The sequence below is a fragment of the Capra hircus genome, chromosome 8, assembly GCF_001704415.2.
Source record: "Capra hircus breed San Clemente chromosome 8, ASM170441v1, whole genome shotgun sequence".
Classification (NCBI taxonomy): Eukaryota; Metazoa; Chordata; class Mammalia; order Artiodactyla; family Bovidae; genus Capra; species Capra hircus.
This window is the reverse complement of record NC_030815.1, coordinates 105,693,327-105,717,991: the sequence shown is the minus strand read 5'-3', so window position 1 is coordinate 105,717,991 and position 24,665 is coordinate 105,693,327. Positions and strand designations below refer to the sequence as shown.

At 44.2% G+C, this 24,665-nt stretch overlaps 1 protein-coding gene across 2 annotated transcripts in view; it reads left to right on the top strand.

Moving 5' to 3' along the window:
* ASTN2 (astrotactin 2) overlaps positions 1–24,665 on the top strand; it is a 1,019,535-nt gene that overhangs the window by 657,393 nt on the left and 337,477 nt on the right. For both annotated transcript variants that reach the window (XM_018052685.1, XM_018052684.1), the window contains exon 13: positions 5,740–5,928. In XM_018052685.1, coding sequence (XP_017908174.1) covers positions 5,740–5,928 — 189 coding nt within the window. The remainder of the gene's footprint in view (positions 1–5,739; positions 5,929–24,665) is intronic.

Here is a 24,665-nt window from a genome sequence, read left to right as displayed (position 1 = left end):
GCATAAATGCTTATGAATAAATCCTCACTTTGCTGACCAAAGGCCGTACAGTCAAAGCTATGATTTTTTCAGTAGATGTACAGATGTGAGAGTTGGACCATCAAGAAGGCTGAGCACCAATAAATTGGTGCTTTCAAACTGTGGTGCTAGAGAAGACTCTTGAGAGTCCCTTAGACAGCAAGGAGACCAAACCAGTCAATCCTAAAGGAAATCAACCCTGAATATCCATTGGATGGACTAATACTGAGGCTGAAGCTCCAGTCCTTTGGCCACCTGATGTGAACAGCTGATTTACTGGAAAAGTCCCTGATGCTGGGAAAGATTGAAGGCAGGAGGAGAAGGGGATGACAGAGGATGAGATGGTTGGATGGCATCACTGACTCAATGGACATGAGTTTGTGCAAACTCTGGGAGATGGTGAAGGACAGGGAAGCCTGGCGCGCTATGGTCCATGGTATTGCAAGAGTTGGACGTAACTTGGCGACTGAACAACAGATCTGTGCAAGGCTTTTATGACTAAAAGTCTAAAACTTCAGTGAAGACTTTTAAGGAACATTTGCTAAATGGAAACGCCAGCTATGGTTCTGAATTAGAAGACTCCCATCTGTAAAGCTGCTGCAGCAGTCAATGAGGATAAGATATGCTATGTTGCTGCAACAGATGAAGCCTTCCAAACCAGAAGATTGCACTCAAAAGTTGGTTTCCGGTTGACATGAGGTCCACTGTAACTAAGGCAGCCTTCTTCCATCTTGCAGTATGGATCTGGAACACATGTTCTCTAAGCTTCCCATAGCTAGGGAAGAGAGGGCTTGAAAATCACACAGGGTGTTTATAAGGGCGGGGTCTGACGGAGACTTATATCACGTCTACACTGACTCCATCTCTTGGAATCCCTGCACATGGCCCCTTAAACCCAAATGCAAGGGCAACTTACCTGCATAGCCTACAGGCTTTCCCCTAAGAGGATCCAGCGTGGTGAGCATAAGACAGCACCTCTCATTCTTGTCAACGCTGTCTAGTACAGAGGTGACTCTCAGTGCATATATCCTAAAGGAAGAAAAATCAGCAACTTCTCCTCATTTAGTCTTTCTGTACTGTTCATGGGATTCTTGTGGCAAGAATGCTGGAGTGGTTTGCCATTCCCGCCTAGCCGACCACGTTTTGTCAGAAGTCTCCACTATGACCCATCCACTGAGTGCCCTGCATGGAACGGCTCATAGCTTCATTCAGTCACATAAGCCCCGTCACCACAACATTAAAAAACTAAGATCATGGCATCTGATTCCATCACTTCTTGGCAAATAGAAGAGGAGAAAGTGAAAACAATGAGAGATTTTATTTTTTTCAGCTCCAAAATCACTGTGGATGGTGACTGCTGCTGCTGCTAAGTCACTTCAGTCGCGTCTGACTCTGTGTGACCCCCTAGACAGCAGCCCACCAGGCTCCCCCATCCCTGGGATTCTCCAGGCAAGAACACTGGAGTGGGTTGCCATTTCCTTCTCCAATGCATGAAAGTGAAAAGTGAAAGGGAAGTCGCTCAGTCGTGTCCGACTCTTCGCGACCCCATGGACTGCAGCCTGCCACGCTCCTCTGCCCATGGTATTTTCCAGGCAAGAGTACTGGAGTAGGGTGCCATTGCCTTCTCTGGTGGATGGTGACTACAGCCATGAAATTAAAAGATCTTGCTCCTTGGAAGGAAAGCTATGATAAACTTAGTGTATTAAAAAGCAGAGACATCACTTTGCCGACAAAAGTCCATATAGTCTAGCTATGGTTTTACCAGTTGTCATGTACGCATGTGAGAGTTGGACCATAAAGAAGACTCAGTGCCAAAGAATTGATGCTTTTGAACTCTGGTGCTGAAGAAGACTCTTGAGAGTCCCTTGGATGGCAAGGAGATCAAGCCAGTCAATCTAAAGGAAATCAACACTGAATATTCACTGGAAGGACTGATGCTGAAGTTGAAGCTCCAATATTTTGGCCACTTGATGCGAAGAGCTGACTCATTGGAAAAGACCCTACCCTGATGCTGGGAAAGATTGAGTGCAGGAGGAGAAGGGGATAACAGAGGACAAGATGGTTGAATAGCCTTACTGACTCAATGGACATGAGTTTGAGCAAACTCTGGGAAATAGTGAAAGACAGGGAAGCCTGGCAAGCTGCAGTTCATGGGGTTGCAAAGAGTTGGGCAGAACTTAGTGACTGAATAACCTCATGTAGTCTACAGATTCAGTTTGGAACCACACAAAATTCCAATAAAGTTTTACATGGGAATTGGACAAGCCAACTCTAAAATTTATCTGAAGGGAAAAATGAGTAGGAACAGTGAGGAAATTTTGAAATAGAAAATTAGTGTTGATGAAGAGAAGACTGACTTTGCTACATTCAAACCATGCCATAAAGCTCTATTAATTTAGTGCAGCATTTTTATGAGAATATACAGATAATTAAATAAAATTTCCAACCATGTATACACAGTACACATAGGGATTTAGTACATGACAGAATGGCATTTAAAACTACTTAGTGAAAGGATGGCTCCTTCAGACAGTCATCTACCCATTTAAAAAATAATTAAGTTAAACTAATCACTCTCACCATGCACAAAAATAAATTCCACACAGATTAAATAACCAAAGATGAAAAAGTACATAAATGCTAGAAGAATATAGAGAAAAATGTTTTTTTCATCCTGGTGGCTCCCTAAGCATCACACAAAATTCAAAAGCAATAAAAGACCAGGATAAAGAGGTTATAAGACATCAAAAGCATGAGTGAAATACAAGTACAAACTGGAAGAAAATTTCAATATATTTGGAAGATGAAGGATAACTATTGAGAATATATGCAAGCATGTATAAGCCAATAAGAAAAAAAGACGAGTCTCACAGTAGAAAAATGGTCGAGGCGTACAGATAGATAGTGTACAGAATGAGAAATGCACGGCCATGCCATGAAAATATGGTGAGATCCACCAGTAATCAGGAAGATGCAAAGCCACAAACAAGAATGATGTATCTGTCGCCATCCCAGCCTGGCAGTAATGGACATGAAAGGTGTGGGAAAGCACGTGGTAGGGGGGTAGGTCATGCCTCTACAGACAGTCATTTAGTAGATCTATCAGAGTTTTAAGATTCATAAGACATTGACCCAGCAATTACTCTTTTAAGAATCTGTTTTATAGAAACAGAAAGGTGTGTAGTGACATATCTATAAAATTCTTTATCATGACAGCATTAACAAACAAACAAATGAAATGTCTATCCATAAACTTTTGGTAAGATCATTATGGTACATTTATACTGTGCAATGCCAAAGAGTTATTAAAAAAGATAGATCTATATGAATACTGATTTGAAAAGATCTCCAAGAAATTATATTAGGTGCAAATGCGTATCTCACAAAACATATAGGGTAATTCTGTTGATGAGTTTATTATGAAAAAGTTATATATATATATAAAATATATGATATAGTAAATAAATATAAGGTATTTTCTATTATAAAAATACAATATGTACTATGTCTATCTTTAAATACATTGAGAGTATCCTATGAGAATATATAATTATTAACAGTGATGACCACTGGAACAGGAGTGTGTGTGGAGTGGGAAGTTAAGAACGTCTATGTTTTACTCTATAAACTTTGATAACATCTAATCTTTTACAACCATGCGTTTACTCATGGCTGCATCTGTGTATGTGTGTGTGTAAGAGAGAGAGAGGAGGGTGAGATCAATCTAGTAACTCATTTCCCATATTTTCTAGGAACCTTTTGGAATAAATGTGTGGAACTAGACTTTGTTGAGTCCTTACCATGTATCCGCACATTTATAGAACTAATTTTTTCTGTACTGCAACTTTATGAGGGGAGCGTTGCATATGTTAGCAGATGCAAAATGAGGACAGACTTGACCGAGGTACCAGAACAGGTCTCCTTCTAAGAACTTTCCACTGTACTTTGTGCAGGAGCACGTAAACGGTGGAAAAACCCTCAGCACATCCGCACAATACACCAGGGGCTAGAGGAAGACAAGGACAGGGTGTCAGCTTGCGCCAAATACAAGATATTCCTGACTTTTCAAATGCAGTGATCGTAGATTGTGTTTTCAGCTCTGCCTGCCTACTTCCTGCCTTCAGCTGGGTTCCATGTCTCTAGCATCAGCCACTGGTTCCTGCATCCTGGCTACACTTCCTTCTCAAACCAAGTCTCTCCCTTCTCCCACATGAGTCTTTTTGCAGTCAGATTCCGCAGATCCTCACTCCCATGGAAGAAAGGCAGATAAGAGACTGTCTGCTTCCTGCTGCCTCCAACCAGCAGAACCTAAACAGGGTCAGGCCAGCACAACCTAACCAGAGTCATGCCATGCAAATAGGAACAACTGGATTTGGAAACAACAAGTAGAGAAAAAGATGACTTTGTTGCTGAGCAGACCTGATTTTGAATGCCACCTTTGACTTATGGTGTGACTTGCTTTATTTTTCGGCTCCTCATTTTGTTCCTCTGTAAAGCACGAATGATGATGCTACCTTTTTCATGGTGGTAAAATAAACTTACAAAGTGCCTAGTCAATAGCATACGCTCGATAAGTAAATGTCACCATCACCACCATTACTGCTGCTGCTGCTAAGTCACTTCAGTCATGTCTGACTCTGTGCGACCCCATAGACGGAAGCCCACAAGGCTCCCCCATCCCTGGGATTCTCCAGGCAAGAACACTGGAGTGGACTGCCATTTCCTTCTCCAGTACAACCTCTCTGTAATTATTTTGTTAAGTATACTGCAGTTTCTGTTTATGCAGTCAGTGTGTCATGGAACCTCACAGCAGCCTAGTGAAGTAATGTAGGATAGCAGAGTTAACCTCCTTTTACAGATGAGGAAACTAGAAAACAAAGAAGTAAAATGACTTGCCTGGCTTCACACACAGTGCAAGGGACAAAGCTGCCTCTTTAATCTGCCTTCAGTCAGGCAGCCTGTTTTCTTGTATGTCTTAGGATGTTCACCCTACACAGAGTGCCCAGAGAAGGACTGTGGGTAGGTAGATACTCAAGAAAATTTCCCAGTCTCTCTAAGAGATTTATTTTCCACTCTGTAAACACCCCAAATTGCAAATATTTTTTCCACACCCTATTCAGATGCCCATTTGGGCCACCAAGGAGCCCATCCCAGTTTCAAAGGCATGCCAAGGGCCCTGCTGCTGTCGGGATTAGGTGGTTAGAAGCCAGCAAAGGCTGCTAACTTTGCTAATTGAGCAGAAGTTGTGGCGGCTGCTCTGTGCGCTGTCCATGGTCCTGGAACTATCACCTTTGCTCAACAAGGGCAAGGAAATCCTTGTTTTTGCTACAGTCTTCAACCTTGGCCGACAGATGCACTGGGAATAGATTCTGATTTGAGAAACTAGTTGATAATTCCCTGCAAATTGGTCTGTCATGCTTTTTAAGGTTTGTGTGTTCATGGAAAACAGTTTTTAAATTTGCTTTGTGTGTGGATGTGCTCTCTCGAGTCCCCCTCGACGCCTCCAAAGTGTCACAAATGACTTTCCTTGAATTTACCAATTTGCAGGATTAATGTTCTTCTCTCTAGACACCTGTGCCCTAGATAGATTCCAGCCAGCATAGCTGTTTCCATTCCTAAAACTCTGACCTGTTTTGCGGCAAAAGAGGCCTGGGTTTTAGGTCACTCCCAATAGGGGCATCCAGCGTGCAAGCTAACTCTTGGCCCTGTTTTATCATGCAGCTGTGTGGAGGAGTACAAGCTGGCTCCTGATGGAAAGTCCTGCCTCATGCTCTCAGATGTCTGCGAGGGCCCCAAGTGCCTCAAGCCTGACTCCAAGTTCAACGACACCCTCTTTGGAGAGATGCTGCATGGTTACAACAACCGGACCCAGCATGTGAACCAAGGCCAAGTCTTCCAGATGACTTTTAGGTATGGGGGGCAGACACCTGCACTTCACTGGTCAAGTCGCTGACCCAAAATCTGGGCAGGGGGAGGAAGCCATGGGCACCATGGGATAGAGGTCTGGTATACTGGTCAGCATCGCCCTAGACTCACAAGTGCCTACGCACAAAGTGTTAGAAGTCAGCGAAGTCTGTTCTCTGGAGTTCCTTTTCCACTGACCAAAGCCTTTGTCTATCCCATCCTCCCATTTTCTAGCTCTCCACATATTTTAATTTCAATCTTAAATCATCCTATAAGTATAGTTAATGGAATTTTTAATGTAATTAATCTTTCCATCTATTAAAAAGTAACTATCTTATGTAGGCTATTCAAGCAGTTCAAAAATAAAGACATTTAATGAAGCAGAAAATAAAATTCCCATCACCCAGAAATAGCCAGAATTAATATTTTCTTGAACATTCTTGAAACACCTCTCTCTCTTTCTCTATCTGTATGTCAGTGAGTACACAAACACACAAACATGCCAACTCTCAGGAAAGCTGTTTAGAAATTGCTATTTTTTTTCTCATTGGTATGTCAAATACCTCTTTCCTTGTTAATAAATACAGACATACATGTGAAATTAAAAGATGAGAGTACTCCTATATGAGAATAAACAGGAAAGCAACTGGGTTGTCCAAATTATGTGAAGATTAAACATGCAGTCTAATTGGGAAAGTCTTCCTGGAGAGTTGAAGGAACTGGGGCTGTTCTGTCTGGAGATGCGAGGCCTTCAGTGGGATTTATTCATGCCTCAAAATCTGAAAGCCATAAGATGATAGCATGAGAGGAACTGAGAGCTGTTCCATATGTAAGAAATGTTTATCTTTTAAAAAAATATCTGTGTACTTTTAGACAGTTTTGCATAAAAATGTAATAGGATATTATCACAAAGAAAGCTTTACCTATCATTTGTGGTCATGTCAACAGAAGCCAGGACTGGTAAGAAACATCAACATCAGAATCATCCTCATCCTGCCAAATAGTTAATAATTGTTGATTGTAGGAGCGGTGATACTAGCTACTCTTCATTAAGAAATGCTGTATGTCTTGGAGTAGGAAATGGCAACCCACTTCAGTATTCCTGCCTGGAGAATCTTATGGGCAGTGGAGCCTGGTGGGCTACAGTCCATGGGGTGGCAAAGAGTTGTACGTGACTGAGCGACTGACACACACTGTGTGTCAAGCTCTTTACTAAGTATTTTAATAAGAACGATAGCCACAAACATTAATTTAGTGTATGCTCTGGGCATTCTAAGCACTTTCCATCCACTGATTTATGTCCTCCTCACAAGGGCCCTGTGAAGTAGAGGCTGTTTTCATCCTCTTTATACAGATAAGAAGTGGCAGCGTTAAGTGACTTTCCCAAATCCCCCTTATTGAAAGTTAAAGAGCCAGGACAGCGCAATTACCGCTTCACAATTAAAACCCTTTGAGATACCATGGCCTCCATTTTGCAGTTGAAGATTTTCAATTACAGAGGGGTAAACCGACTGTCTCAAGGTCACCACCTAGTGAGAGGGGAAGTAAGGATTCAGATGTGTATCTGACCGACTCCCCAGCCCTGGTCTCATCTTCTAATCCAGCATATCACATCACTTCCCATTTTATAGAACCAGAATGAAAATGTGAGTTCCCTGAACTATTCCCCTGTGTAGCTGTCACGTGCTTTTGAGCACCTGCAGTGTCCCACCTACCATGTTGGTTACTTGGAACACAATGGGAGATGAGATAAAAATGGCTTTAGACTTTGTGGTATTTAGATACAGTGTGTGTGTGTGTGTGTGTGTGTGTGTGTGTGTGTGTGTGGCATGCAAACTTAAGTACTTAATTTGTAGCAGGTATTATGAAGTAAAGATACAGTGTTCCAGGAAATCAATTAACAGTGGGATCTAATTTAGTTGGAGAGAGTGAGGGGTGGGTGCAACTATTGGATTAGAAAGCAATAAGAAGGCTCACAGTCTAGTTTCCACAGGAAGTGTTACTTAACTAACACCTGGAAGATGAGTGGGGGTTAGCACTGGAAAAGTTTTCAAGCAGAGACAGATGTTCTAAGAGGGAAAGGAATTGACTGACTTCAGGAAATGAAGAATCTGGTGTGGTTGAAGCTGAGAAAGTAGGGGAAGAGTAGTGGGAGGTGAAGGCAGAGTGGTAAGCAACGGCAGATGATGGCAGGCTAAGGATTTATTCTAACCGCAAAGAGGGAAACTGTTAAATGGATAAATAAGGGGGGCATGTCATGATTGCCTTGCATTTTTTCAACTTTAGGGTAGCTGTGCGGGGAGTAGATTGCAATGAGAGTGGAAAGGGAGACAGCAGAATGGGGTCAACTAGGTGTCTGTTACAGAGGCCACGTGAGAATGTTAGCAGCTTCAAGCCAGGATGATGGGAACAAAATTGAGAAAGGAGATTTGGGGATATAGATGAGAGGGATAATGGACAAAGGCTGGGGAGCAGTTGCAGGCAAAGGGTGAGGTTGAGGGAGGAGTCAAGGGTGATAGAAGTGATGGGTAGTCTCACAACAACCTAATGCAGAATTGAGTTCTCCAACTCCTAGTAATGTTCTTTCTACCACCCAAATGCTCAAGCCAAGACGGATGGCACTTGATCAGAAAAACCCTGAGAGATATTTAAGGGCAATCTGGATGTGCTACTCAATTCTGAGATTCTAGAATCTAGATTTTCTATCGTTTCAATAGTCTATGAAACCCTGTGTTGAGCATGATGCTGGGTAGAATAATGCTGCCTGGAATCGAAAGGAAAAAATCAACTGCCCCTCACCTTCAAGAAAGGGATCTACAAATGTGCTAGAAGACACCCACTCAATTAGAAAACAAATATGTGAAAATTGGATTTGCAAAGATATGTTCCAGGGAATGCCAGTGGCTTTCAGAGTTCCCATCTGAAGACTTTCAAAAGAAATTAGAAGGAATAACAAAGGCCTTCATTAAGGACAAGGCTTATGAACTGGAGTTTGAAGTGATGACAAAGAATAGTGCTTCCTGGGAGGGAGAAGAGCTGTAGTCCTTTTCCTGTCCAGGAAGGAACATGCAGAAGCCTGGATATATTGATAAATGAGAGGAGAGGGACAGATAGGAAAGCAAATCTCCAGATTGACCCCGCTCCAAAATCCGGCCCTCTCCATGGCCAGCAGAGTCTTTCTGCCTCATCTTTTAACAGTGGTTTACCGTATCCCAGTCACTGTGATATGAAGAATCTTAATTTGTAGCAGGTATTATGAAGTAAAGATACAGTGTTCCAGGAAATCAATTAACAGTGGGATCTAATTTAGTTGGAGAGAGTGAGGGGTGCGTGCATCCCACTGTGATATGGGCACATTGCTTGTTTTATGTAGTTTGATTTCTCATAGCAACCATCAGAGTGACTGGCATGTGATACATGATCAAATCCATGAGTTTCCACTGTCAAGGGTGAAGATTAGCCTGGTCTAAATGAAGGGCACATATTGGGAAGTAAGGTACTGGATCCTGAAGGGGTATCGTGGAATCTCAGGATCTCATTTGCATGTGGGGAAGGGCCTTGGCTAAGGTCACAAGGCAAGTCATTTTAGAACTGGCCTTTGAACTCAGATCTCCTGATTATCCAGCAAGCTTGCCTTCCCCCATCAATAGACTGGTTGATAAGAGAGAGCTTTGCTCCTTGAAGGCTGATCTGGGAGTTTCTGGGCTCATACGGAATTTTAGCCCCATCAGGAGTCTTCCTTCTGCCTCAAATACTCTGTTCGTTGTTCCCTTCAGTCTTGTTTTCCCTGAATAGCTAGGGCCAGTCCACCCTGATTTGCTGGTGGAAGGGAGTATAGTGAACAGATCACACTCTTCTCTTTTGACAACAACCTCCAGATTTAGGGAACTCCCTAGACTCCCATTATATTAGAATAGCCCATTTCATTTCAGCTCACTCATCCTTGGCTTCAGTTAAACTTTCTTTGCAATTATTTCTGTCCCCAGACCATGTCGCCACTTGGAGCCCCATGCTAAGGTGATTGACTTCCCTCTGTGGGAAGGTGAGTGGCTTCTAGTGAGTCTAAATTTATCTCTTTCAAAAGTTTCCTTTCCTGAGCCCCAGATAAGGGAGAGCTGCAGCTCCTTTGTCCTTCAGGTTCCAGAAGGCAGGCCTATACGGTTTTTCAGCACGAAAGGTTGTTGTCATTTCTTTCCTGCCCTTCCTCCTTCCCTGCCTCCTTCAAGTAATCTCCGGTCCAGCTCTCCAGAGTAACCAGCAGGCGCCCCCCTCCCCAGTTGTCTTACCATATGCCCCATTTCCTGACAGCTGACTGGCCTGGCCTGGCCTGCGATTTCAAACTGTCTCCCAGTTGCAGACTCTGCCCTGTGGCAGTCGCAGTGCGGCTTTGTACCGCCCCCCCTCCGCACCGCACCCCCCTCAATGCCCACACCCAGCAACTGCTGACAGGAGGCAGGTCTGTTTCTCAGGTCCTCTCTCGAATCTCTGAAAGCACACCTCGATTTCTGCTTTACAGAAGTGTTGCGTTTCAAGTTTCTGAACTGGGCAAGTTCTTAAAGATCAACAGATGCTCACCCCTTATCGTGTAGCTGGGGAAACTGAGGCCCAGGGATGGATATTATTTACCCAGCGCTTGGCATGATTGGAGAAGGAAATGACAAGCCACTCCAGTACTCTTGCCTGGAAAATCCCATGGGCTACAGTGGGGTCACAAAGAGTCAGAAACGACTGGGCAACTTCACTTTGTCATGATTTGGGGCCCTTCTGAGACTGAAAGTTTGAGTCTGTGACTCCCAAACCACTGTTCTCCTGACCTCTGGTTCTGTTACAAGTGACGTAGGTCACTTCTTCATGTCCCCATGTTAGCACATGGTAAGAAGGGCCACCTGCTTTATTCTGCTTCTAGCAGAGGACTGCTTCTAGTGAGGACGTGGGTGCCTTTGGGGGCTGCCAGACTCATAATGAAGGAGGAATCTTAGGCAAACCCCACTTCCATAGACGTGATTCTGCAGGATCCTGACCCCCTTCCTAGCCACCTCCTAGGCTGTTGCATGTAGGATGCAGCTGATCTCTGGGAGAGGAGCATGTGGAGAGTTTAGGACCCTGACAAGTCCAGGAATCATCCACTATGTGGGAGGATGAAGTTGGGTGAGAGTGATAAGGAGAAGCAGGCAGAGGAACAAAGCAGAGTCATGCAGAGAGAGGATGGAGGAGATGATTGAGTGGGAATCAGTGACAGAAGGAGGGACTAAGGCACAGAAAGGGTTAAAGAGATACAGAGGATTAACAAGGGCTAAAGAGATGAGTAGCTAAATGGTGAAAGGTGAAGGAGTTAGGAAGGCATGAAAGATGAAAGCCTTAAGGGAGAGACCTGAAAGGATAGAGAAAAGAAGGACAGACTAAAGTCACAATATCATTTACTCCCAGGAGGCGGTAAGTGTTGTTTTAAGAGTCTGGATGCTGTTAAGAGAGAGCTCTGGATTAGGAATCGGGTTCAGGTGGATTATGAAAGCACATAAAAAGCCTTTGGTAAAATGCCAAGTTCTGAGGAAATGTGAAAAGTCAAATATCTCACCTCTGAATTGCCCCCAAACTCAGAAAGTGATGCTAAGCTTCGCCGTTTCTAATGCCTTCTGGTGAACTCTGTTGGTCTTAATGACCCATGCAGGCTCACCTAGGACTCCCTTCCCTTAACTCTCGATCAGGAAGGTCCTAGCAGAGACTGTGGGAATGAGATGCACTCGTAGGAGGTGGGTGGTGTTTGTTGTTTCCTTGGTTTGTTGGTTTGTATTTTACTTCCCTCTTCTCTCCCATCGGTATTCATTCCGCCTCATTTTTATTAAAAAGAAAGGTCAACTTTGGTTATAGATGGCAGAAATTTAGATAAACATCAGTCAAGGACTATTACTGAGGCTGGAGTCTCAGAAGTTGCAGCGAGGAGACATTGCTTTGGGAATGGGGGCTGAGCGAATACGATGGTACACTTTGCAAATGCCTCATCAAAAAGACGATGGTTCTGCCAGCTGCAAACACTGGCTCATAGACCTTCCCAAATGACCTCCAAAGAGTGTGAGGAGCTCATGAAAGCTTTACTAGAAAGGCTGTTTCCAGTCTGGATTGCTTATCAGACATGCATGCTGTACAGATGAATAAGATGACAATTTGGGTAAGATGTGGCATTCAGGATGAAGCACCATCAACCCACGCCTGGTGAAGCAGAAGGATTCTCTTAAAAGATTTGAGGAAAGCTGGCTTTCACTTGTGGCACCCACTTGTTCCCCTGCTGAAGGTCCTGAGTCACGTCTTATTAAGTGGCTCCAGAGCTATGGTTTCTCTGCTGCCTTCCTGGGACATGATTAACTGTACATGCTGCTCTTGATCCTTCCCCGTTTCCTACCCTTTAATCATGTGGGTGCTTTTTTACTTGCTAGGTCCTATGCTACATACCCTATGTTTTCTCAGTTAATCTTTCCAAGACCTGTTGCAAAGTAGCTCTTGACAACTTGGTTTTACAAAAAGAAAAAGAATATGTCAGTCAGACTGCGTTATACTGTGTCTTGGTAACACATGATTTCAAAACCTCAGAGGCATCACAGAAAAGTCTGTGTGTTGCTCATGCCGCACGCTCTGGAGAGAATCACAGCAGTCGTGCTCATTCTGGTGTTTGGGAATCTGGACTGACAGAACAGTGTCTTCACGTGCTTCCATGAATGCTGTCAGCGTGGGGATGGAACTTGGCTTCCTACTGCCTCCTAGAGGGCACATTCTGCTCACACTCCACTGGGCACCTTAAGTCTTATGGTCATGGTGCAGAGACCCAGAAATATGTGGGACATCAACACTGTTCCCCACACTGAAGTTCAGAGATGTCAGGCCACCTAGCCTGATCGTCGTGCAGCTAAACTGACAGCATGTGGGTCCAACCACAAAGCCCACTCCGCAGTGCTGCCTCCCAGACTCCCAGGATGCAGAGCTGTGATTGGACTTCTGTTCCCTTGCCGGTTTCCTTCATTCAGTTCACAGGGAACCATAGACTTTATCGATGGGAGAAGTTTGGAGAACAGTTTGCATAAACCCCTCCATTTGTCAGTGAGGTGCCTGAGGGAATTTAAGTGAATTACCTAAAATCACATATAACTAGTGAATGAATAAGCCAGGCCTCCAACCCCCAGTCTCTTGGGCTTCTCTGCATTCACTCGCGAGATTTAGGTATGTAGCATCCACCTCCTCCACTGTACAGATGGTAACACCAAGGCCACGGTTCCATAAAGAATTAACAGCAGAGCCAGGCCTGGAAGCTGTTTTTCTGCACTCTTAGGCCTGAGTGTTTTGTAATATACACAATCTTATTGTAAAAAGGAAAAAGAAAAAAGGCAAAGGAGGCAGGTAGTAGAGAAATTATCAATTGAAAGTAGCATAGCTTTTGATTTTCAAGGACATTCCCAAGCTTGTCTATTTAGTAACATTCTAGCTCTTGGTGAAATCTGCAAATGACCACCTGGAGACACAGCTATGTGCTGTCTTCTCTGGGGGATTGATGGTGAGATCTTGGAAGTGGACTGAGGGACAGAACTTGGAGGCTGAATCACAAGAGTCCCAGGGGCTGTTTTCCCTGGGGTCCTCATTCCTCAGCTGGCTGTGAAGCATCTCCTTTGGGTGTCCCCATTTTTCCAAGGTTTACTAACATCACCTGCAGGAGTCAGGCCCGACGTGTCGGGTGTACCTTAGGTGACAAGGTCCTCATTCCTGTTCTGCCACTTCCTGGTAATCACTCTTGGCCATTCTCTCCTTCTGATTCCTGTTGTCCCTTCCGTATATTAAGGAGAGGGCAGAGCTTAGGTGAAGACTGAGGTCTTCTGACCTAGCCTATAACACTTTTTTTACTCAGCTTCATAGCTAGTGAAATCTTTCCTACTCCTCTGATCATAAGAATCACCTTGTGCTGTTCTGAGACCCACCAATCAATTATTTTTAAGGGACCTAGGAAAATGAATTTCCACTGTATCCCAAGGTGGTTCACATGATCTGCCAATCTGGGGATACTGTTGTTATTTAGTTGCTAAGTTGTATCCAACTCTGTGGCCCCATGGAGTATAGCACACCAGGCTTCCCTGTTCTTCACTATCTCTCAGAGTTTGCTCAAATTCATATCCATTGAGTCAGTGATGCTATCTAACCATCTCATCCTCTGCCACCCCCTTTTCCTCTTGCCCTCAATCTTTCCCAGCATCAGAGTCTTTTCCAATGAATCAGCTGTTTGCATCAGGTGGCCAAAGTATTGGAGCTTCAGCTTCAGCGTCAGTCCTTCCAGTGAATATTCAGGGTTGATTTCCTTTAGTATTGATTGGTTTGATCTCCTTGCCATTCAAAGGACTCTCAAGAGTCTTCTCCAGCACCATAATTCAAAAGCATCAGTTCTTCATTGCAGAGTCTTCTTGAGGGTCCAACTCCCACATCTGTACATGGCTACTGGAAAACCCATAACTTTGACTATGTGGACCTTTGTCAGCAAAGTGACGTCTTGGCTTTTTAATGCTGTCTAGTTTTGTCATAGCTTTCCTTTGAAGGAACAAGCATCTTTATTTCATGGCTGCATATCTAAGACGCCAGGTTCTAGAATCTGAGCCCTAACTTGCCTCTTGTCAGTGGTCTGACCTTGTGTGCGTTAGTTCATTAAGCTCACCTTTCTCATCTCTACATTAGGAATAATAACAAGACCCACTTCCTGGTGATACTGTGATGATTAAATGAGATTGACCCCTGTTTTGTTCCCATTCTAAGCAGATGCGGAGGACCGTGGTGTCACAGCAGGTGGCCAAGTCAGTAACTAAAGAGGAGTCTTGGGCAAATGCCATCCTTGCGTGCACAGTTCTGCAGGCACGGGATCCCATTCTTGGCTGTGATTCAACACAACGTGTCAGGGTGCCACCACGAGAAGGAACAGGATCCGAGCCCCACACCTGCCATTTCCTGGCTGTGTGACTTTGGACTTCTCTCTTAATCTCTCTGAACTGCAAGATCTTCAACAGGGAAAATGGGTTTTACCCCCAAGATATCCTCAAAGAGCTATTTGTTATTCAGTTGTTAAGCCAGCTTTTTCATTCTCCTCTGTCACTTTCATCAAGAGGCTCTTTAGTTCCTCTTCATTTTCTGCCATTAATGTGGTATCATCTGCATATCTGAAGTTGTTGATATTTCTCCCAGAAATATTGATTCCAATTTGTGCTTCATCCAGCCTGGCATTTCACATGATGTACTCTGCATATAAGTAAAATAAGCAGGGTGACAATATACAGTCTTGACATACTCCTTTCCCAGTTCTAAACCAGTTTGTTGTTCCATGTCCGTTTTTAACTGTTGCTTCTTGACCTGCATACAGATTTCTCAGGAGACAGGTCTGGTCGTCTGGTATTCCCATCTCTCTAAGAATTTTCCACAGTTTGTTGTGATCCACAGTCAAAGGCTTTAGCATCATCAGTGAAGCAGAAGTAGATGTTTTTTTTTTTCTGGAATTCTCTTGCTTATTCTATGATCCAGCATATGTTGGCAATTTGATCACTGGTTCCTCTGCCTTTTCTAAATCCAGGTTGAACATCTGGAATTTCTCAGTTCACATACTGCTGAAGCCTAGCTTGAAGGATATTGAGCATAATCTTACTAGTACCATGTGAAAAGACCTATAGTAGGGATTTAAAAAGCTAATAAGCAAGGTCCTAGATGCAATAGGCTTTCAATAAATGTGGTTTTCTCTTCTTTCAATTGCCTTCCTTTCCCCGCAATTCCAAAAGCCATGCTGTCGATGAAGATGTTTTCTGGGGCATTCCTTCAGATCTAATCTCTGGACTGGAGTCATGGTCACCCTCCCAACTTCTTCTAACTAACCTCTGCAGGTGTTTTGGTGAATATATTGCTTTGGTGAAATGCCCAGCACAGAGATAGAAATGTAGCCCTCCATGCTTGCTCCATGGGCCTGTTGGTGGTAGACAGCTCAGCCAGCAGTGTGAGATGGGGCAGCAGCCAAGGTCACCTTCTTGAGGGGGTATTTATCCAGGCTTTGCAAAGATATAATCTAGTCGATGTGCTGTATCACCCCCGTCCTATAGGATAGCCCCCTTTGTTTCTGTCTGAATGACCTACAGTAAAATATATATAAATAGAAATGTGAAATTGAGATCCTCATGTGTGCCCCACGTGGAACTTGATAACATGGGCCCAGATCCAAAAGTTCCAGAACTATGTTTATCTACCTCCTCTGGGGTGATATTAAAAATATTTAATGAGTGGCATAGAATTGGCATTGACCAGCTGAAAAGGATGTCCGTCCCAGGAGAACGAAGGTTCAGCAGTAAGCCCTACTGGACCCTGTATCCGTCTTGATCACCTTCCAGCTTTTCTGATTTTCTCCGCCTCCTCTCAACTCATCACGCGTCTGGTATGTTTCTCGACGCCTTTAGGCACGATTGATATTGTAAGCTATTTCTTCTTTTCTTTCTGAAGCTGGTTTCTGAGGGGCATAGGCAGATATTCCCCCTGCGGCACACGTGGACAGAGCAGGTGGCCTGTGGTGCTTTTTACATGAGAAAACTGAAGCTTAGAAAAGGGAGCTGTGGCTTCCACGGTGCCACGTGCCGATGGTCTGAAACCATATGATCTTCAAAGAACAGGAAACCAAATAAAAACTCATCATCTTCATTATACACAAAACCTCCATCTAAAGATAGGACTTTCCCATATGTTTGCTTAGAGCCAGGACTCAGTACACAGGAAATGTGCCAGTGCTTCTCAAACCCTTCCATGCACACAGATGCCAGGGGGTCCTGCTAAGACACAGGCTCTGGTTGGGTTGTGGGGAAGGCCTGAGACTCTGCATTTCAAATGAACTTCTGGGTCTGAGGACCAGTTTGAATAGCAGACTGTTAAGCTGGACTTTACGCTAAATGTGAGGCCAGATTAGGCCTGAGGCTGGAGAAGGATGGCTGCCCCTCCATCTACCTGTTTGAAAGCAGCAACTGAGTCCCAAGACCAATGGTGCTGGGACACCATGGAGCCCCAAAGGAGTCTCGCTCTAGAGTGACCAAGTGCAGGGATGGCTCTGGACTTGCAGCAGCCGGGGTGGACAGTGCTGTCCTGCGATTCAAGAGGCCCCTGGTGCATGACACAGCATAATTCATTCTCTGCACCCATTCGTCGGCTCTGCTCACTGATGGGTACAGGGATGCTGAGCATCAGTACCAGTGGGGGAGGCACTTATCTTGTCTCCAGTGTCCTGAAGCTGCAGTTGGGTGCCCACATCTGAGTCCCTTCCATCTGCCCGCTCTACAGTCCCAGCCGTCATTGGATGCGTGGAAAATACTCCAGGGGAGAGCTGAGCTACAGTTTGCATTAGATCAGAGGTGGAAGGCAGACTCCTTGAAAATCCGTGAGAAATCCATTTGGGAAGGGACATTAGTCTGGGTGAAGCTTTATTATTCTTAAGTGCTGAGACCAAAATCTCATACCGTCAACACTCATTAGTTTCATTGGGGACAGAAAGAGAATAGTAAAATTAAGACCTAGTGGAAGATGCTTTTTATTTATTTATTTTTGTGGGGAGCTGGGAATTGCAATCCATTTTTAAACAAGGCCTCTCCAATCTCCCTCCCTGATTATAGAAAGAGAAGAAAGAAGAAAAGCTGCTTTATTTTTAAAAACATTTTATTGTCACTGTTCACATCTCTAAATATATCACGCGTGGTCATTTTATGAGGAAAACAAATTATACACAGCGTATTTTGAATTCTCCAACTACCCTGAAGATACATCTCTTGTCTGCAAAAGGCGCTAAAACAGCCAGGTCCATTTCACTTCTCTTTCCAGTTTTCTGCTCAACCTCCCCCTCCTTTTGGTTTTGTTTTTAATCTTTCAAAATCCCTGACTACAGTCTTTTTTTCTTGGAAGGGGATACTTATTGGGACCCCTGAGGCAAAGGAGCCAGTTTCATCACACTCAAAGGCAGACAGTAACTCAGGCTGGTCTGAGTACTCATAAGGAAAAGTCGGTAGGGAAGCTTCGGAGCAGATAAGGATAGATTGTAATTAGCACAGTAACTGTAATTAGCAGAGCAATTGTAATTAGCACAGTGATTGTTTGTTCATAATGGGTGCTTCCAAAGTGACTCCAGGCAGTTTGTTCTCTTAAGTATCTTCTGCCATTTCCCCAGTGATCTTGTTTACACTGCTAATGTACTAATGTGCTTAGCAATCTCTTTTATAAATAAACACTCCAAAGGTACAAGCCAGCCCAGCCCCTGGCCAAGCATTATACATCCTTAATTAATGGAGTCCACAGCACTGAAAATGCACTATATTTGCATTATGCTAAGGCAATGCCTGTATATTACTCTCTGAAGAAATCACACTTCAGAAGTCATTTGTTATTGTTATTGTCATTCTACTAATTACGTGAGGGAATGGGGTGTCACCACAGGAATGCACTTGAGGTCAGAGATTGCAGTCCTGGCTTTACCACTCTGATTTGTTATTTAATAGGTTTTCATTAAAGGACACCTCTGATGAGTTATGTGTGTGGGATGAAAAGACAGAGCTAGGCAAGGTCCCTACTCTGATGTAAATGGACGGCTGGCCCAGGCTTGGTGTCCTAAGCAGCAGGGAAGACTTCCTGACAGAGATGCTAGCTGAAACCTGGAGGATGTGATGAACAGTGAGCTATGTGGGAGAGTGTTCCAGGCAAGTAAAAGTGCAGAACATCAGCAGACGTGAACATCAAGGTGGATCATGAAGAGGCTGCGGGACAGGACAGAAAGAAGGCATGATGAACAATGGGCCTTCGATCAGGAAGGGTTATTTAAGCACCACGGTAATGGGGCCATTACTGGCTGTAAGACTCTGCAGGGTCTTCTAACCTTTCTGAGCCCAGACTGCTCACCACTAAATCAGGGAACGTAGTAATGCCAATCCCACAGGAGAATTACGGCGGGGAGGGAGAGGTGATGAGAAAAGCCAGGTTACAATGCTCTGCAAAGTGTAGAGACGTGTGCAAATGTTAGTGACATTTTCCTAACATGAATCTGAGCATCTGTGAGATACCACTTACTCCAAAATTATGTGCTGGAGTGTGCATCCTGGCACATTGGAGATCATGTGAGATGCAAATTCACCAGCATTCCTTTTTTTTTGTATTCCTTCCAGCGAAATGCAAAAGTAAGTCTATTCTAAGCTCACATTAATAAGCCTACGCATGTGAATCAAGAAAATTAATTTTTAGGGAAATATTTCCATCTCAGGGAGATGCCCTGAATAGAAATGTATTTAGTAACAATTCAATGAAAGATACGATCACAGTTTATTAGATGTGAATTAATACAGAAAGCTCCAAGGGCAGTGGCTAGGGTTTTATGTAAAATCACCACTGAAAAATTACTATTAATGATAATGTAGTGAAACACCTCAAAGGTGGCTTTTAAGAGTCCAAAATGAGCATTTATTTTTATGTCCCATAAGTGGGCAGTTAATTAGCAGGCACATGCCAGGAGCTTATCATGCAGGCATTTGGGTACCCCAGTACTGGTTAATTCAGTGCATCCCTAACCACTTTGAAAGAACCTTAACCTTGAATCAGCCAGCCACCTCTCCATCCCCCCACTGTGAATGTCCTAATGCTTTGACCTTGAAGCTATTTAGCTTGTTTTGAATGCTTTCCGGAGTCAGAGGAAACAGAAAGGATAGAGGGATTGGTCTCCCTTGCCATCTCATAGCTGAGAGAACTAAAGCTACACCAAGGGACACCTTTCCAGTTTTCTGTTAATTAACAAACTACTTCCGAGCAGTTATTGAGGACCCAGTCACTGGAAAGATACAAGCCCAGAAGCCATACCAGCATCTTGCAGCTGTACTTGCAAAGAAGGTAGAAACTCAGCTTGAAATTAAACTAAGCTGCAATTGCATTCTCCTTCAGCCCTGTGATTCAATCAATTAATATACATTGAGTACTTACTATGTGCTAGATTCTGGAGATGCAAGCTGAACAAGACTCCCAGAGTTGAACATTAGTGTAAAGGGGAAAAGAATGGTCTTTTCCTTGGTATTATCCTAAGTCTGTGCTTGTTAACTTTTTCCTTTCTCAAGGGGCTGGGATCCATCTCTGTGAAATAGAATCGTCAATGAAGAAAGCAGAGACATACGTTGCAAATTCAGGAGTCATTGTGCTGGGTGGGGCACATCCCATTTGTTCATGTTCCACTAAAGTCCCCCAATACCTTTCTACTCACTCACCCCAGCCTTAAATAGTTGCCTGCTCTTTGTTTCAGTGAAATGGAGTTCAGGCTTGTCACCCCTATTGCATAACCTTGAATAAGATCAGATTCAGATTGCTTTAGTTTTTTTTTTTTTCCAGCACTCTCATCTAGTGCTCCATCAGAGCAAACTTGTCCCGGACAGTGTCCGTCGAGGAAGACTTTATTTGAAGCTGTTGCAATCAAGGGAGGGAGGTCTCGACTCGGTTCCATTGAAGCAAAGCTGAGGAAGGGGGAGTGGAGAAGTCCTGAAGGGCTTCAGGGCGAGGGGGACCAGGGGGCTCGGCCTTCACACAGTGCAGTGGTTTCTGAATTTGCAACTCTGTTCCTCTGCTCTTTTCATTGATGATTACATTCAAGGAGATGACTCCCAGATCCTTGAGAAAGACATTCCTGGGTTATAAAACAGGCAAGAGGCTTTTTTTAAAGATTTACATATCACAGGGCAGAGAAGGAATTTACAGTGATGAGTCCTCTGAAGGAAATGCTCTAAAAGAAGGAAAGTCAGGGACCCAGACCTGAAGAAGCAGCCTGCCCGAAGTTTGACCCAGCTGGGCAGACTTTAAACCAGCTTAGCCATCGCCTTACCTTTAGCTGTTTGTCTCCTTAGGCTCCTCTTGGCTGTGACAGTTGGGCAGGCTCATTGTTTTAACTGATTTTTTTTAACAGGCATTACTTTTACAAAGTTCAAGAATAAAAGCAATATAAAAGACATCCACAGGGAGTCCAGTCTAGGGCTCTGTGATGACCTAGAAGGATGAGCTGGGGGGAAGGGAGGGAGGCTCAAAGGGGCAGCGACGTACCTATAATTATGGCTGATGTATATTGCTGCATAACAGAAACCAACACAAAATGTAAAAATTAAAAAAAAAAAAATCCAGCGAGGAATGGTATTCCTTTCCATGTTTCTCTCTATTCGTTTTCTGCTACCTCCTCCTCATTATTATTAGTTTCTTGGGTATTTTTCCAGTGTTTCTTTATATAAATTCAAACAAATAAGATTAAATACCATTCTCCCTTTCCTGTCACAAAAGATACATAAAATATATTGTTTTTTACGCATCCTCCCAACTTAGTTATATTTCTTAAAGATCTCTCCACAGGAAATACATTTTTCAGCAGTAACACAAAGAACATTCTAATGTTGGGGGTTGGGATCCCACTGGTGAATACCACACCACTGTGGAAAAACTAGGACCCCAGGGAGATGGGGAAACCTGGGCTGTGAAGGTGCGTGATTCCACTTCCTGGGGTGCTGGGCCTCACACAGGTGAGGCAGGTGCTGCCGCCTTTCTTGGCCTAATCTCTTCATATGTAAAATAAGCATCCTTCCACCTCATTGTGTTGCTGTGAGAAAACTAAGATAAGAAATACAAGGAACCTGATCCTTGAATAAAAGTAACCTCAGTGGTAGTAGTAACAGTAATAGCAAGACCTATTATTATTAATAGTAATAAGGAGATCAGCCCTGGGATTTCTTTGGAAGGAACGATGCTAAAGCTGAAGCTCCAGTACTTTGGCCACCTCATGCGAAGAGTTGACTCATTGGAAAAGACTCTGATGCTGGGAGGGATTGGGGGCAGGAGGAGAAGGGGACGACAGAGGATGAGATGGCTGGATGGCATCACTGACTCTATGGACGTGAGTCTGAGTGAACTCCGGGAGTTGGTGATGAACAGGGAGCCCTGGCGTGCTGCGGTTCATGGGGTCGCAAAGAGTCGGACATGACTGAGCGACTGAACTGAACTGAACTGATAGCATTTACCCTCCACCAGGTACCACTGTATCTTCATTCCATCAAAAACACCACCTATTCATTCCATTAACAATTAAATACCTGTCACATGCCACTTATGGTTCTGGGGAACCAGAACTCAGCAGAACAAAATGCATAAAAACCCTGCCCTCGTGTCCACATACCACATTTTCGTTATCCATTCATCTGCTGATGGACATTTAGGTTGATCCCATGGTTTGGGCATTGTAAATAGTGCGGCAGGGAACACTGGGGTGCATGTGTCTTTTTGAATTATGGTTTTCTCAGGGTGTGTGACCAGGAGTGGGACTGTTGGGTCATATGGTCGTTCTGTTTTTAGTTTTTTGAAGAATCTCCATACTGTTTTCCACAGTGACTGTTTCAGTTTACATTCCCCCCAACAGTGCAGGGAGGTCTCCTCTTCTCCACACCCTCTCCAGCATTTACTGTTTGTAGATTTTTTGATGCTGGCCATTCTGACGGGTGTGAAGTGATAACCTCATTGTCATTTTAATCTGCATTTCTCTAATAATTAGTGATGTTGATCATCTTTCTATGTGACTCTTAGACATCTATATGTCTTCTTTGGAGAAATGTCTATTTAGGGCTTCTGCACACTTTTTAATTAGGTTGTTTCTTCTTTTGATATTAAGCTGCATGAGCTAATTGAATATTTTGACTTTTAATCCCTTACCAGTTGGGATTGACATGTATACTCTACTCTGTGTAAAGGAGCCAGCTAGTAGGAACTTGCTGTCGAGTACAGAGAGCTCAGCTGGGTGCTCCGTGGTGACCTAGACGGGTGCGATGGTGGGTAGGGAGAGAGGGGGATTCAGATGGGGGGTGTATGTATGCATACCTGATTCACTATGTTGTATAGTAGAACCCAACACAACACATTAAAGCAGTGAAAACAGACAAACAAACCCCTGCCCTCGTGAGTAATAGTCTAGTGTGGGAGATAACCAACAAATAAATAGATTATGTCAAGTGTATCCACTCTGGAGGAAGCAGGAGCAGGAGGCTGGGGTGTGCTAGGCAGGGGATTCTACTTAATGCAGGCTGGACAGGGAAGGCCTCTTTAGATAAGGTGACATTCATGCACAGATCTTAACAAGTGAGGTGGTCAGTCTTGCAGATATATAGGGACAAGCTTCCAGGCAGAGGGCACAGCAAGTTCACAGACCCTTCACACATTCCATGAACAAAAAGGAGGCCAGAGGAGAATGGAAAGTAGTGAGAGAGCGGGCGAGTGGTAGGGGAAAGGGCTATAAATAAGAAGGTAATGGATGTCAAGAGGGGCAGTGTGGCGATTTGTACAGGGCCCTATGAGTCACATGGGTCCAGTACTTTGGATTTTACTCTGAGCGAGAAGAGAAAGAAGCCCACACATGGTTTGAGCAGAAGTGGGCTATAATATCACTCACATTTTTAAAAGACCACTCCATCTGGGGTGTGAAGAATCGACTTTGGCGGGCAGGGTGGAGGCACAGAAAGCAGTTCCAGGGCTTTTGCACTGGCCCAGGTAAAAGGCAGTGGAGCCTGGTGGTAGGTGTCCACATGGTGAGAGGTGGGCAGATGCTGGGTGTATCCTCAATGTAGCACCATCGGGTGTACTGATGAGGGAGAGGAAAGAGGGGCGCAGGCTGGCTCCCTGCTTCTAGCTTGAGCAGCTGGACAGGAGGAGCCGTTGATGGCGACAGGATGGTGGGAGCAGGCACAAGGGAGGGGAGTAAAAATAGAAATTTATCTGTGACCACGTTAAACAATGAGCTCGATTGTGGAAGATCCCTGACGTTTATAACTGTAGAGAGTAGTGTAGTAAAACCCTAGGGACTCATCACTCTGGGGCTTCCCTGGTATCTCAGAAGGTAAAGAATCTGCCTGCAATGAGGGAGACCCAGTTTTGATCCCTGGGTCAGGAAGATCTCCAGGAAAGGGGAATGGCTGCCCACTCTAGCATTCTTGCCTGGAGAATTCCGTGGACACAGGAGCCTGGCAGGTTACAGTCCATGGGGTCACAAAGAATCAGACTCGACTGAATGACTAATGCTTTCTCTCCTCATTCATCACCCTGCTTCAGCCGTCTGGTTATGTCTAATATACATCTTCATTAAGATGTCAGGAAGCCAGTCCAGCAGAAGAGAGATCAGATTTGAAACACATGTCGTAGATTATTTCGCCTGTAGATGGCATAAAAGAAATAAGAGGAACAAGTTCACCAGGGAGGAGATAGATGGGAAAGACCTGAGCCCCTAGCCCAGGGGCTCCCATACTTGAAGGTCAGAGGGTTAAAGAGCCTTCAACACAGGAGGCTGGGGACGAGTCCCCAGTAACAAACAAGGAGAAGCCAGGATTAGCTCTGCCTATTTAAACCCACTCAGTTCTTACAACAGTGTGACTTAAAGACGTGACACTCGTTTTCTTAATGTCATCCAGCTTGCAAAGGGTGGAGCCCGGATTGGGATGTAGGCAGCCTGGCTTTAAACCCAAACTCAAATATGCATCTACCCCATCCCTTCCACCACAGAGCCACACACTTCACTGCCTCCGTAGCACTGTGCCAGGCTGAGGGACTTGACGGGGGTGGCAGTCGGGGAGAGGGAGAATGTTATAAAAACAGCCACATTAAAAGATAACTAACAGTGCAGGATATTATGTGTGTGATCGACCATCAAATTATCTTAGTCAATAATT